We start from the raw sequence: 17,199 nt of genomic DNA on the forward strand, positions 1-17,199 counted from the left end.
TAGAACTCATTATAATGTAGCAATTTGAAGAATTTTAATTTCGGAGAAAGGAGAATCTTTAATCAGAATTTTCGATTAGTATAAATCATTCTATTACTTTGGAAAAATCTTTTATTATAAAATTAGAGTAGGATAATTGAATGGGTTTCTCGTTGTAGATACCAATTAATTAAAGTTATTTTATGCGACAGTAATTTCGACTCGCTGTGACTTTAAAAATGATAAAGCTAGAGTAAGAGAATTTCGTGGGCTTCATATTTTGTATGTCGATCATAGCAATTTGGATTTGTTGTATCATAATTTCACAAAAGTCTTTCCAACGAAAGAAATCGTTTTTGATTGCTGCTTGAGATGATTATCTGCGGCTGAAAAGGTACAAGGTACACTTCCCTTTACTGCGTACGTTACGTCTTAATCTCGAAGTTTTTCTTCTAGCACAAATACAATTGCTATTCCTGGCTTGCATAAATTTGCATTAGCGTGCGCGATGCAGGTGGTTCTATCCTTATTTCGAATTGCAACACAATTAATCATAGTGGTTAATTACCATATCGGTTACAAAATTGCTAGTACCGTGCCTATCATTGAATAATAATACACTAGACAACAGTGCACTGTAATTAGTGAACTATATCATATTTACAATCTACTAAAAGCACCAAAGACGATTTATACATAGTAATCGAAACCGAGATAAAATACCAGTGGGAAACTGAGTGGAAAAACACAGTCCCACTTCATACATACAAAACTTAGACGATTCCTTCTTTGAAGGACATAAAACAAATGCTTTAACGAAACAATCACAAACTGTCATAACGCGTACAAGAATTGGACACTAAAAAATATCTCGTTTGCATTTATTATCAAAGGAACCCGCTCCGATATGTGAACATTGCAATACGCTAATTGCACTAATTACTACCTTTTCTTTATCGTAAACACAAGCTGGAATCTCAACTGACACAATACGGATCGGGCTGTCTGTGCGAAAACTTTTGCGTGTAGTACATTTGAGCCGTTTATTTTGAAATTGGCATAAGTCACTTTACCGTAATGAAAAGTGGTGATTTTTTAATGTTTATACGAAATTATTTATACTGAGAAAAATATCAATATCCTGAGATAACAAGTACAAGTAAATCTTCTCGAAAGTTAGCATCCATATTTTTAAACGTGTTAAAATGCAAACCCTTAAATATATCGACTTAAAAACAAAGTAACTACCATAAGGTTGTCGCATCATTTTCCAAAAATGAATACAACTTATAAAATATCAGACAATTGAATTAAATTATAAGATATGTTCCTTCATTTGATTTTTGATTTTAAATAGCATGTCACGAGCAATCAAGAAAATGACCATTTTTGATCATCCGGACGGTAATGTGTTAAAAGAAAACTTCATCGAAAACAAGATACATAACCTACTAGAAATTATCAAAAAAAAAAACGAAATTAACTGACAAAATATGTAACTAAGAATCTCCTAATTAACGGCGCCAATAACTTCGTAGTGGATATAACATATAAAACGACTATTTGAAAACAAGAGAATATAAATGTCATATTAGATTTATATAAAAAAGTATATTTTAACATCGTGCGTATTTTCATCTCTAAACTGTATTTTTCCTCTTGATATAATTATAGGGCTTATTAAAAACCCTTTGTACTATTTATTTGACAGCAAAAAAATATATATGTGTTGATTAGCACTCCTTTGCTAATAAATTCCTACACGATAACGAAAATTTATGTTCATTACATACCGATCTTTAAATATTGACGTTTCAAGAATAGAATTTTGTTTCGATATCGAAGAAGTGCTTAGAAGAATTTAGTTAACTATATTCGAAATCTTTGCAACGAGTCTGATTCGAAATTATAATACAAGGGTTTAACTAATTAAGCCATGAAAGAATGATCAATTTGGAATGCAGAAAATAAAGCAACTATTGCGAACGAAGACTACCCTTGTAAAAATCTCACGAAATGCAGCTGAAACCTGATTACATAAATCTCAATAATAGAACTATTGTAATTTCTAGAAAATATTACTTGATTACCTGAAAGCAAGTTTTCAGTAGCTTTCTCGATGGATCTCGATGTTACACGCGAACGACAAGCTGTCAACAGGCGGGATAGTCGAAGGGCATCAACAAAGCTACACCTGCAGGCGACTTAATCATTTAGTAGGCACCGTGGAAGCCCATAATCGGGAAGATGAAGACGCACACGGTGTTATCGTGTACGAAAACAAGACGAGAGTCGCTAGTTCCCATCGGAACGAGATTTTTCTGTCATTTTCGCTAGGAGAGTTGTTTATGCACGCTGCATTCTTACCACGTGCCAAATTACATTAAAGCCGGTACGTGTCGAGCATGCCGGGACGCCGATATCGCGGACGCGATGCGATTAGGCCGGCCAATTTCTCGAAATAAAATTCGCGGATCCACGCAGGCCGGTCCCACGTTTAGCTGTAATTTACGTGACGCGAACAAGCGACATATTATTTCGCATAATCGCCTCTCAAAGTATATGAAAAGTAACTCCGGCCCGCGCGGACTCTACGTTTCATTAAACCGCCACGGGGGAGAACACGCTCGGCCATCAAACTACATAACCAGCTATTGCTCATTTAATTATTGTATCCTGTCTCATAAATTATTCATTTATGTACGTTTGCCGATCTTCCGGAATTATTTATTGCGCGTACGTGAAGGGGGTTGCGAACGCCGTCTAATTATTCCCGTAAAAGACCGATATTTCTGTGCAATTTATGGATATACCACCACCGGGCCGCCTTAACCCTCCGGCATCGCCGTGTTTCACTCGTTTTGGTTTTAAAGCGTCCAATCGACACGTATCATGTTCACGGATGACGCACTTTTTGTCACTTCGGTAAACGACGCTTCACCGTTTCATCGATAGTTTATGATTTTACCGGGAATCGCCCTCGAGTCATGGCTACTGGAGCTTTCCCGACATTGATACCGTGGCTGTTACGTCAGTGGTTATGACATTTATACTTTACAATCTGTCCCTATTTGCGTTATTCAATTTTGCTTTCCACGTTGTAGTTGGTCGAAGAAATTCTTCAGAGTAATGTCAGAATTGTATGATTTCCGATTCTATAAATGTCATGGCAGCGTTGATATTTGATATTTATTCACAATTTGTTCGAATTTATTTATGCTAGTCAATTCTATTTTCCACATCGTCAAAGAAATTTTTCTAAATAATTATGCCAGAATTGTATGATTTACAATTACACAGACGTTATGTCAGTGTTGATGCTTCACATTTATTCGCAATTTGTTCGAATTTCTTTATGCTAGTCCACACTGTAGTTAGTCGAAGAAATTCTCCTAAATAATTATGTCAGAATTGTTTGACTTCCAATTCTATGAATGTTATGTCAATGTGATGACATTTATATATTTTACAACCAGTCCTAATTTATTTGCAATGGGGTTTTCAATTGGGTTCAATTTATTTGGGTTTCAATTTGGTTTTCCATATTATAGTTAGTCGAAGAAATTCTCCCAAATAATTATGTCAGAATTGTTTGACTTCCAATTCTATAAATGTTATACCAATGTGATTACATTTATATATTTTACAACCAGTCTTAATTTATTTGCAATTGGGTTTTCAATTGGGTTCAATTTATTTGGGTTTCAATTTGGTTTTCCATATTTTAGTTAGTCGAAGAAATTCTCCTAAATAATTATGTCAGAATTGTTTGACTTCCAATTCTATAAATAATTATGTCAGAATTGTTTGACTTCCAATTCTATAAATGTTATGTCAACATGATGACATTTATATATTTTACAACCAGTCTTAATTTATTTGCAATTGGGTTTTCAATTGGGTTCAATTTATTTGGATTTCAATTTGGTTTTCCATATTGAAATTCTTCTGAACAATAATGTCAGAATTGTACGATTTCCGATTACACAGACGTTATGTCAATGGCGATGACATTTGTACTTTACAATCTGTTCCAATTTGCGTTATTCAATTTTAGTTGCCACACTGTAGTTAGTCGAAGAATTTCATCCGAATAGTAACGTCAGAAATGTATGATCTCACTGATTCCTTTATGGAAATGTAATAATGTAACTGCATTCTTGCAGTAGAGAAATCTTCAGCATAGCACTTCAGCACGTGGCGAAATCATTGGTTTATTTCTCTCGTAAATACATGTACTGCGCGGTATTGTCATCGTTACGCGATAATTGAAACGCGTTCTAATGACTTTTAAACTATAACTAAAGAGGACGATTATACTATACAAACTTTCTCTAATATATCATCGAAGAAACTTTACGTTAACTTTCCAATACGCTTTTAACATCACAGATGCACCAAATAAATGTCGATATTAATTAACGCTGCCCGATGAAAATAATAATCACGACACCAATGAGTAGACTGCGGATTGTATGCACTTATGGCAGAAATGCAATAGTGAAACTTGAAATAGAGAAAGGGAAAGAAGAAAATTATTTAAGAAAGAAAGGATATTATAATTAGCTAGTTTATCTTTCAATCGATGCAGAACATTTTTATTTTGTATTAAAATCCGCAGTTTACGACTGAGTGATCCACTACTGTGTTTATATCGAATATGTATCATGATCCGCTTGAAAAGAATTTTTCAAATGTGGGAAGAACAAGAACATTATCAAGCACACACGAGTTCGGAGAATAAGCCAATAGCTGCAGTAATGCCGAGTAAATAATTGGAAAGATGGTCAAAGTAAAAGGTGCAAGCGAGTTGTAAAGTATCAGTGAAACGTCAATGAACTCGATCGTTCGTCTAATAGAAACCAGCGGACAGTACGGTATTTAAGTAAGGTGTTTGCTCGAAATGGGTAAACATGGGAGTATTCGTTTAGCAGAGAAATATTTACAGGGTACATTTCCAAACCCAATACTACCTACCTAAGCTCTTATCCACACATTGGATCTGGTATGGAAACAACGGAACTGAATTGTAAAAGGACGAAAGTCGATAATTCATCCATTATCATATTTCCATTAGATATTTCGACGATTCAATTCTCATGTCAATTAACCTCTTGACATACCATTTTCTTCGCAGTTACTGATATTTTTCGATTGCAATCATTTCTTAGAAGGCAAAGAAAATCGATGCTTATTGTGTGCCCAAAATTTACTTGAACGCTTAAATATTGATGACAAGAGATCAGAATTTTATTCCAATTTTAAAGAACAGTATAACATCTATGCTCAATGAGCTATTACTAGAAATTTTCATAACTAGTCGGACTCGTCAAAGTATGGCAAGAATCTCATAACGCTGTTCGAAATTGCTTTTCTTTACTATAGGTTATACTAAACGGCTTTATTATACCATAGTCGTTATCTACACTCCTCAGTCCGAATATTCTCAAGTGTTCCTTAAATGCAACAGATACGGTTAAGGAAAAGTTTGTTCGATTTTGAACTATTTAAACATTCAACATTTAACACCACAGTGATTGATTGTTGTCGTAAGTAATATGTTACATGATTTTGTAAAGCTGCAGTAGCCAAATTGTCAGTCTTGCATGCGAATGCTATTTTTTGAATGAATCGTGCAACGTGCACATATGTTTTTGTATGGACCATGAAAGAAGAATGCAGTTATCAATACTTTTTGATTGCAAATACAGTAAATTCTCTCTCATTGACGCTCACCTTCTACACAAAAGTGGACAATTTGGGAAGTGTCTGCGCCTTACACTTCGTTTTTATAAATGTTGACGATCGGAAACTATAAAAAAAATGAGCCGCGAGGCTCAAATAATCGTATCTCCTCTTCCCAAATTATCCATTTTTATTTACAAGCTGAAGAAAGTTTTGGAAGAATTTATTATATGCTTAAAAATAAGAAGGACGATATTGCAGTTTTTGCATCGAACTTCCCTTTACTTTAATCTATTTAAAAAACCTATTTAGTTGCATCAGTGATCGAATATTATCGTTAACATGTTGACTGCCGCGCCGAAAACATCTCAAAATTTCATAGAATTAAAGTATTTTAATCAATTAAATTACACTTCCAAAGCAAAGTTATACGACATCGATTACTATTTCAACATTCTTGCCTCTTGCGAATCTTAATCAAATTAAGAAATTTTTATGGATAAGCATAGAAATATTAAATTTTAAATAATTTCATCACCCGCGTATAGATGACGCGACAGTCAAAGTGTTAATGAACTGTTACAGGATTCCATAAAGCTGCAATAGTCGAATGAATAGGCTTGCATGCAAACGCTTATAAACCGTGCAACAGAGACATAAATGTTTATGTATAGTCCAAGTATTATTCTAACATACTATATGTATAGATTGCAGCTGTCAAATCATCCTGATATATCTAAATTAGAAGAATGGCAGTGAAGTTTCTGAATGAAACTATAGAAATTCTAGAGAAACATTCTGCAATTCTCTTGGCTTCAAAGCTACTGCTTCTTCATGAAGACGTCAGGGAATGAAACTTGGTCAGCTATTCGAGGAAAGATGAAATCACGTTGGGACATTGAGGAAATTTTCCAGCAAACTCTGTCATCTTCTTCATTGATAGTATCAACAAATGTGTCACCACACTTGTCATGGGAAATAATAATTTAAGACAATAATCACATACCGGTTATGTGAAGTAAACGATTTAAGAAACGAAATGATGTCTTGTTATAAATTTGTGTAAATGATTCCTGCAAATGATGTTTGTTAGGAGTAAGGCTCAAAGAACAGATGCTAATTTAATAGTCTTGGACTAGCGTTAAAGACCAGACACCAGTTTCTTAATTTTTGTGATTATTGCGGTTGGACGTTCAAACATTAGTGTCACGTGTCATTTGGTATCTCTGTATCTCCTTGTGATATTATACACTTATTGCACACATAGCAAGAAATACCAGCAAAAAACTCAACAATTTCGTATCCTGTGTCTTGACTATTAGTTAAAGCTGGGGGTTATTTCTCATTGTCATTAAACTACGAATTTTATGCATTTCCTACAAGAATATATATATATATAGTAAAATACAATAGAATAGTAGAATAGTAAAATACAAAACTGTGAAAACATTAGGAGAATTTCAGGATATCTTCATATTGTATGAAACTTATTAAAATTACTACAAAAGGAAAGACATTTTTATCAGACTTATGTTTCATATAATTAACTTACATAATTTTTATTTTGCATAAAATTTTGCAATCTAGTCATTCTGGTTCTGGGACAATTTTACTTTGGAAAGTGATATTTTCAACATTTCCCATATAAATATAACATTCAATGTAACTCACAATGGTACGCTTTAGCTCGACACACCGTGCACACAGCATGTGATGTAATAGTTCAACTATATTCTATACTATATGAACAAGGTGCATGTATTTTTCATATTTACATTGACATGATAACCGGATGAATGAATCTTTATGCAAAATAAAAACTTTTTGCATCGATTGCATTGAATAGGCAATGCATAGACATTTACTCTTAACTTAAACAAATTATTGAATTCTTCCAATGGTCTCCCTGTTCTGTGTTTCAACTGCGCAGTTTTGTTATAAATTCATAAAATCCGCTGTCTACTGATAACACAATAATAATAATTTCCAATGAAATTTGTCGATCGTTTATAAACGCAAAAATTTGTTTCTTAAACATGTTATAGGCGCCAATAGTACATCAGAAATAAATTTTCAAAGCACTAACAATAATCTAGGGGTTAGTAAGTTTCAGGTTTACCAACGATCCCGTCCTCTCCACCTTTTGGGCGCCAGTGGGGAACCAAACACCTACTCGTTCTCAATTCCCTACCAATGAATCCCAATAATGAAACTAATGGTTGTGCACTAAAATAAGTAATACAATTTATACACTACATATAGACTATATTAAATGTAAGAGAAAAACTCATATAAATCGTGGAGTTTACCCACGTCTAATAGTATTTAGTAATGAACAGACAGCTGACCTTTATGCAATATAAAAGACATTTGAGTCGGTTATAAGAAATGGAAGTTAGATAAAGATGTATGTTTTCTTTCAATAATGTCAACCGATTGAAAACAATATAACAATATTATTGAATCTTTCCAATCTTTTCACAATTTTGTTTTCCATTCGTCCATGAATTCTCCCATTCATCCAAATGGATAAATGAAACACAGAATAGTGAAGAATTTAAAAATACTGCAGCATTATTTTCACTGTACTAACACCATTAAAGGAAGGAATACATTTTTATTTCATTTCTGTTTGATATTAAAGACGATGACAATTTTAATTTTGCGTACAGATTCGTAATCTAATGAGTGTAAATTATGACTATGACTGTACGAACTGTAAATGTAACTTTCCCTAATTAATCCTAGTCGACTGCTTTTTCCACACGAAGGGTCCACACTTTACGTCTCTATTGGGGCCCTTTTGACCGCGAGAAAAGAAAACAGCCCCTACGCCTAAACCTATATACAGTAAATTCTTCCCAATTTTTCTCCAGCTTGTAAACAAAAATGGATAATTTGAGAAGAAGAGATACGATTATTCGAGCCTCGCCAATTATAAAAACGAGGTGCAAGGCTCGAATAATCGTATCTCCTGTATATGTATAAAGCGTTGTCGTTGCATTTCGACAGAACAGACATCGTTCACGATTAACTCTCGAATGTTGTACCTTCAATCAACATCGTTGAACTCAAGGTCCAATGGGACTCATACGGACGAACATACTTCAGTTTAATGCTCTCGTTAGGTATCCAATCGTAAATCCCGCCAAAATACTACGAATGTCAGCACAAAATAAAGAAGTCGCTGCAAGTGCATCGATATGCACTCGTCCTAAATGAAATTATCGAGGTTCGGGGACACGGAAGTCTCCTTCCCGCCAGCTTCAAAGTGACTTCTACAACTGAATGTATATTCCACTATTCGTTATAATAAAGTTATTGTTCGCAGATCTATTTCACTACGACCAAAACCCGCCCTTGTTCGAAAGTCAACAGTTCTGCAATTGGATCACGCGAATAGGGAGGGGATGATTCGAGTCGGCTGGCGACGTTCGACTGTTTATAAACATGGGTCTGAATTCCGAATGCAGGGTGAATTTACCTATTGCTACGTATGTACTCTTTACTGCGGAATTACATTGCTCCGACTGGATAAAACAGCGCGGTAAAGCGCACACCTCCGGTAAACGTACACCCGCGGCAATAGGTACAGTTTTATCAACCCTGAATCTGCTCGGCGAGAGTTGATTCACTCGTGAAAGCAAGAATTACAGAAATCTTCGGCCAAGCAGCGATCAACTTATCCGGTGGCTGTTGTAGACTAACCTGTAGTAGGGGAATCCTTGATGAACGTGTAGGTCCATGGGCATGGCGGGGTGCGTGGGCCCGTGATGAGCGGGCGCGGGTGCGTACTCACCCCCCGCGGACAGGGGCGGCTGCATCATGCCCGCCGCGGCGGCCGCGTGGTGGCCCGCGAGCATCGCCCCCCAGTGGAACCCCGGCGCACCCGGCATCGCCGACGGATGTTCCAGTTCGAGTCCGCGGTGGCCCGCGGCGGGTAACACGCCACTTCCGGCCGATCCACCGGCGATACCAGCGGCTCCACCAGCACCGCTTCCGGCGACACCGCCGCCGCGGTGCATCAGCCAGCCCTCCACCACGAACGTGGATGTTGCCCGTCCGTGGAAACACTGTGGCCCTGGATCACTGGGGTCGACTCAGCCTGACCGTTCACGGGAAACAACAAACACTTCTTCTCTGTCGCGGAAGGTCACGCCGCGCCGCGGCGTCTCTGATTATCGCGAACTTGCACTATGCGGCCGACATCGACCATGTAGTACCGAACGGAACGTGTATCGCGCACCGTGTAACAATCCTTCCCACAAGAGGCCTGCTCACCAATCGGGACGCCGCTCGTGCCGCAATCGGAACGATCGGTGACCGATGCTACGGATCACTAGACACACTGTTGTCGCCGACACATGTTCTCGGGCCCAGACGAGAAGCCGGCGGCCTCTCCGCGAGCCTGCCACTGGCCCCGGAACGCGGCCCTACCGGACACCCTCGCGGAACGATCGGCCGTTATCACACGTCGACGTCGTCGTCGCCGGCGCGGTCCTCGCCGGATGCTCACGGTTTCGCGGGGGAGACAGGTGTTCCCGTTGGTTCCTCTCGCGAGCCGCTGCAGCTGGACGGACCCGGAGAGTGGCGCAGCCTTTAGCTCGGCCATGAATGACGCACCGTACTTACTTCGAGCTACTTCGCGGAGGCGGGGCCTACTCGCGCCCACGTGACACCTAACCGCCTCCACCCTCCCCCTCCGCGCCGTTCGCCACACAGGAGAGCCGACCGTCCTTCCTACCTAGCCGCGAGCCGCGACACGAGCTCTCTCTCCCTCCTTTCGGCCCCGCACTCCACGCCAGCTGCCACCACCACGGGATCCACCACCAACGTCGCCGCCACCGCCACCGCCGCCGCCGCCGCCGCCGCCGTCGCCGTCGATGCCGCCGCTGCTGCCGCCTCCACCCCCCACCCCCGCAGAGCACCGTCGATACCACCGTCGACCGGTGCAACCGGAACTTGCACCCGGAGAGCTTCGATTCAAGGCGACGCGCGTCGCGACGCGTCGGGACGCGTCGGGACGTCAACGCTGCCCCCGATTCCTCGACCAGGTTGGGGTCGGTCAATCCGAACTATTTGTACCGTCGCGGATACGGGAGTTCGAGGTCGTGAAGTCGCCCACGAAGTATATAATCAACGGAAGATTCGGACGTGAAGTCACCGTGTTGAGGTTTTCGGGACAATCGCTTCGCTTTATGATCGCATTAAGACCGATCGGGTCCCAAAAATAGCTAATGTATGTTGCTTTATCACCGATGATAAGACTGTAGTTGTTTAGACTTTTCGCCATTTTGATTACGACGTATGCTCGGATCAAGATATTCGTTCAATTATTCTCTACGAGAGAATGTCAATATTTTCGGCATTTTAAATATATAGGAATATGAAATCGGTCATTTTGACCAGATCGGTTGGTTTGGTGTTCATCCTTTGCACACGGATGTCGTCGATATGGCGACGCTGTATGTATATTCATATCGAAGCGGCGTTTCTTTTTAGTTATTCTTACTTTTTTCATACTGTAAGGTGATCATGTGGAATACATAAATGAGAGCATAAAATCATTTATTTATTAATTCCTATTCGATTTGTCGGCAGTATAGCGAGTTTTATTTGAATTTTACTTTGTAGAGTGAAATCACAATTTTTGCAAAATTAATCAAAACAATCTTTCGAGTGTTAAGGGTTAAAACCATATTCTAATCCAGTCATAAGCCAAAATCGTTTTGTCGAAAATCGTAATATTATTACTTTATGGCACGGTCGATTTTGAAACTTGAAAGTATCGCATACGCGAGTAGTATGGAAAGTATATAAAAGTAATATAAAAGTATAAAAAGTATTTAAAAAGGTATAAAAGTATAAAAAGTATTTAAAAAAGTGTATAAGTATAAAAAGTAGTATGAAAGTATCGTGTCACGATGTTATTGACTGTATCATTCTCGACAGAAAATGTTTAACGAAAGCTGCGGATGGGAACACTGAACGAATTAGCGATTTTCATCCGCATAAATTGAGGGCCGTGTGTGATACTAATTCTACCAATCTGATAGACAAATTCCAGCTATTAAACTATCAAGGATTTTACCTCCTGATTTTCGCAACAAACATGAAAGTGTGTCTTGCTTGTTTTCTAAGAATATATTTTAACTATTTTTTCTGTAGGGGAAAGAGGCCTAATATGAGGACCTCTTCTAATATGAGATTCGAGCGACTTATCGACACATTTTTGTCGCGTATTAACTCTCATCTTTCGTTGTTTCATCTGCTTGTTGGCGTCCAGATCAGTCTAGCGTCATGCAAAATCACATTTGTAAAATAACGTAGCGAAAAGTTTTTGGAGGAATTCGATTGTATTACAAATATCTTAAAAAGATGGTAACTGTATAATTCTTTTTATAAATACTATTTTATAGTGCGTTGTATGAAGTTTATGATTTACTAGTTATGTATCGTTAAAGCTTGAAGAGTTATCATCAAGATTCCTTAATACTTTGACATGTTATTGTTTCGAAATATGAGACTTTTAAATGTTCTTATCACAATGCTAAACCGAAACAGATAATACCAAAGAAAACACGAGTAGAAAATAATAGTTCAACAGATGAAGAAGAAGAATTTATTCTAAATGATGGAAGTAATTATGAAGAAAATTATGATGCAGAATGTTCGTTTCGCACAAACCTTTGCATTTCAGACGTAAATGATAAACAATGGCTTCAACGAATAAAGTTCTACTGATGGGCCTGCGAAGACTGTGGCGCTGAAAAAACAAATCTTATATGGCCAATGTATGAAAAAAAAGGCAGAAAAAATAAATTTCCTGAAGAAGGAAATTCTAAGTTCCATATTAGGAACCCATTTCTCAAATCTTTGAATTTGCATGTTTAGCTTTTCCTTTATTACGAAGAATCAGAATTTTTTCTTTTATGTTCCAGCAGATTGTAAAAGAATACATATTACAGTCTTCAAACGTGAATCTACTTCTGATTGAAGTGTTTTTAAACGAAAATTATGATTTAGAAAAAAATAGGCCTCGTATTAGGCATCTCTTCCCTAAACGAAGATAATGAAGAAATAAAAATTGTGTCATTCTATTAGAAAGATTATTAAGACGGGCAAGCCCTAATCAACTTAATTCAAACGTAACTCTTTGCACTATAATAACGCGTTAGACTCGCGATGAAGATGCCGTCCCCAAAAATTTGCAACGATAGAAAATGCGTCGTTATTCTGACAAGCAGTTTATATGATCTGCGTTGCCATGCTTCCATCGGATTTCCAGGTAACTCTATCGCCGACCTATGAGACTAGCCAAGCGAAGGAACCGCCTCCGATTACGAGACGCGGAATGAGAATGCATGTCGACACCCCCGCGAATCGACCGAACCGTAGACGCAAACTCGTTCCGACGTAACACTTGTTGAGTCGATTCACCCCCGCAGCCGACCGCCGTCCCTCGATGGACATTTCGCAAATGACCGAGGGATGTGCGAAGGAATTTCTGTTATCAGCACGGACCGGTTTATGCGCTCGGAGACTTTCTGACCGTGTGCGATTTTTTTGTTTTCTCTTTTCGCCAACGTGCTCCACGCTGCTCCAGATCGTCCTCCGAATGTATAAATAAAAGGAAGTTTATGTTTGGGCAGTTCCAAGTTCAGAGAAATGTTATAATTGAATTGATCGAGCGATAGTATTCAGCATTCTCTATTTTTCTCTATTCACGCATTGCACATAATTTGAAACGATTTTTTGTTATCTTTGTTTATCGAAATATGTGCTACCATTTCTACAATACATTAACTTTGTATATTATAATATTATTAACTTATATTAATAATACACTATATTAATAATACATTAATTATTGTCTATGATGTTAATTAAATGTTCATTGAAAAGGTGTAATTACATTAAAATATATGTATATTTGCAAGTGCAAAACATGGGACATGGATATTTGATCCATGCAAATCTAGATTTAACCTTCTAATCGTAGCCGAGTTTTGTTTGTTATGCAGATTTGTTATGCATCATTCTATGAACTAGATTCAAAGAGGATATGAAAGGAGAAACAAGAATTAATTAAACAATATAACTTTTATTAACACCTTGTTACAGGAAATGTTGTCATTGTATTTAACAAGAAGTGGCAACAGATGTTTACAAATTATTTGGTGAAATATCTGAAACTAGGATTTTTCAACACAGAAGAGCAGTATATAACAATAAATAATACAATATACACCTAAAAAGCTTAAAATGTGAAATATTGGATAACTAAAAGTAACTAAAGTAACTAAAAGTGATGTGTATTTAATCTACAATTTAATAAAGGAGGAGACGGTCAAATTTACTCTTGCAGCTTTTGTATCGAAAATTACACCGTTCGATAGTTGTCTAAACAAAATCCTCCGTGCCAAATTTCAACGCCGAAGCATGCAAGGGTGATAGATACAGGGTAAATTAGATCGCACAATTTTCTGCGGATTTAAAACACACCACAGTTTTGTACAACAAAATTATAAGTCAGAAGTGAACTGAGTCGCTAATTATCCGGATTAGTGGTTAACGCGGCAATAGATAACCAATCCAAAACAGGAAAAAAACATTACACTAGTTTCATACTGATTCGCCGATAAAATACTATCAAAAGCAGCGTTCTCAACTTTTTGAAACTTTTGGTAAGGTGCAACATAGCAAAAAATATACATATTCGCCTGCGCCGGTTCAAATACTAATACTTCCAAGTATTTGCACTGACTGGGGCGAGATGATGCTTTTCTCTTCCACGTTTATTAAGAAACACGAAGGTTGGAAGAAGAAAAACCAGCACAACTCTCGTGGTGACGACGAATCGTCGGGATAGTGGTTCAAGAAATTCGAACAACAATTGAGGAGTAATAAATCCTCAAAATTCGGAATTCGAATCGTTTATACGGTCATTTGCAAACATGCGAACCAGGTATTTAGCGCGCTCGTCTACAATGACTCTTGTTATTTCGTACTCAAGATTTGACTTTAGTTTAGCATAGAACCGACAGTGGCATCATATTTTCTTCATTATTCAAAATATTTACCAACCTTAGGTGTTCTTTTTTTTAACTTTTTGTTCCTTACAATTTATCCCGAAAATTTTTATTTTGCACAGAGGTGCACAATATAATAATTACTCATCACTGTCACGTACAGGTGACCACTGAAAATGTTGCCTCGAGTTGCAGCATAGGTAAAATATATTCTATCAACTGTGCATCACTGTAGATGCGATAAATACACGGACCTAGTCGGAGGAGATGTTCACATTTACTTTTGCAGCTTTTTCAACAGATATTACACCCTTCGATAGTTGGCAAGACGAAATCATCCGTGCTAAATTGCAACGTCGGAGCATACAAACGTGATAGGAACAATGTAAATTAGATCGCATAATTTTCTGCGGATATAAAACACACCACAGTTGCATAAGAAAATTATAAGTCAGATCACTGAGTCGCTAATTATCCGGATTAGTGGTTAACGCGGCAATAGATAACCAATCCAAAACAGGAAAAAAACATTACACTAGTTTCATACTGATTCGCCGATAAAATACTATCAAAAGCAGCATTCTCAACTTTTTGAAACTTTTGGTAAGGTGCGACATAGCAAAAAATATACATGTTCGCCTGCGCCGATACAAATACTAATACTTCCAAGTATTTGCACTGACTGGGGCGAGATGATGCTTCTCTCTTCCACGTTTATTAATAAAGACGAAGGTTGGAAGAAGAAAAACCAGCACAACTCTCGTGGTGACGACGAATCGTCGGGATAGTGGTTGAAGAAATTCGAACAACAATTGAGGAGTAATAAATCCTCAAAATTCGGAATTCGAATCGTTTATACGATCATTTGCAAACATGCGAACCAGGTATTTAGCGCGCTCGTCTACAATGACTCTTGTTATTTCATACTCAAGATTTGACTTTAGTTTAGCATAGAACCGAGACAGTGGCATCATATTTTCTTCATTATTCAAAATATTTACCAACCTTAGCTGTTCTTTTTTATAACTTTTTGTTCCTTACAATTTATCCCGAAAATTTTTATTTTGCACAGAGGTGCACAATATAATAATTACTCATTACTGTCACGTACAGGTGACCACTGAAAATGTTGCCTCGAGTTGCAGCATAGGTAAAATATATTCTATCAACTGTGCATCACTGTAGATGCGATAAATACACGGACCTAGTCGGAGGAGATGTTCACATTTACTTTTGCAGCTTTTTCAACAGATATTACACCCTTCGATAGTTGGCAAGACGAAATGATCCGTGCTAAATTCCAACGTCGGAGCATACAAACGTGATAGGAACAATGTAAATTAGATCGCATAATTTTCTGCGGATATAAAACACACCACAGTTGCATAAGAAAATTATAAGTCAGATCACTGAGTCGCTAATTATCCGGATTAGTGGTTAACGCGGCAATAGATAACCAATCCAAAACAGGAAAAAAACATTACACTAGTTTCATACTGATTCGCCGATAAAATACTATCAAAAGCAGCGTTCTCAACTTTTTGAAACTTTTGGTAAGGTGCGACATAGCAAAAAATATACATATTCGCCTGCGCCGGTACAAATCCTAATACTTCCAAGTATTTGCACTGACTGGGGCGAGATGATGCTTTTCTCTTCCACGTTTATTAAGAAACACGAAGGTTGGAAGAAGAAAAACCAGCACAACTCTCGTGGTGACGACGAATCGTCGGGATAGTGGTTCAAGAAATTCGAACAACAATTGAGGAGTAATAAATCCTCAAAATTCGGAATTCGAATCGTTTATACGGTCATTTGCAAACATGCGAACCAGGTATTTAGCGCGCTCGTCTACAATGACTCTTGTTATTTCATACTCAAGATTTGACTTTAGTTTAGCATAGAACCGAGACAGTGGCATCATATTTTCTTCATTATTCAAAATATTTACCAACCTTAGGTGTTCTTTTTTTTAACTTTTTGTTCCTTACAATTTATCCCGAAAATTTTTATTTTGCACAGAGGTCCACAATATAATAATTACTCATCACTGTCACGTACAGGTGCCCACTGAATATGTTGCCTAGAGTTGCAGCATAGGTAAAATATATTCTGTCAACTATGCATCACTGTAGATGCGATAAATACACGGACCTAGTCGGAGGAGATGTTCACATTTACTTTTGCAGCTTTTTCAACAGATATTACACCCTTCGATAGTTGGCAAGACGAAATAATCCGTGCTAAATTGCAACGTCGGAGCATACAAACGTGACAGGAACAATGTAAATTAGATCGCATAATTTTTCGTGGATTTAAAATACACAACGGTGGACAATAAAATTATCTTTAAATCGCAACACTGAATCGCTAATTACTCGGATTAGTGGTTAACGCGACTATAAATAATCAATATATAATGAGAAAATAACGTTACACTATTTTCATATTGATTCCCTTATAAAATAGTATGACAAGTAGCATTCTAAATTTTTTCAGATTT

The 17,199-nt window shown here is 37.6% G+C and overlaps 1 protein-coding gene across 3 annotated transcripts in view; it reads right to left on the minus strand.

Annotated features, from left to right (window-relative positions):
* LOC117222438 (protein trachealess) overlaps positions 1-10,279 on the minus strand; it is a 316,876-nt gene extending 306,597 nt beyond the window's left edge. For all 3 annotated transcript variants that reach the window (XM_033474131.2, XM_033474130.2, XM_033474129.2), the window contains exon 1: positions 9,373-10,279. In XM_033474131.2, the coding sequence (XP_033330022.1) occupies positions 9,373-9,689 (317 nt within the window). In that variant the 5' untranslated portion in view covers positions 9,690-10,279. The remainder of the gene's footprint in view (positions 1-9,372) is intronic.
* Positions 10,280-17,199: the final 6,920 nt, after the last annotated feature.

This window comes from Megalopta genalis, chromosome 5 (genome assembly GCF_051020955.1).
Source record: "Megalopta genalis isolate 19385.01 chromosome 5, iyMegGena1_principal, whole genome shotgun sequence".
In the NCBI taxonomy this organism is placed as follows: Eukaryota; Metazoa; Arthropoda; class Insecta; order Hymenoptera; family Halictidae; genus Megalopta; species Megalopta genalis.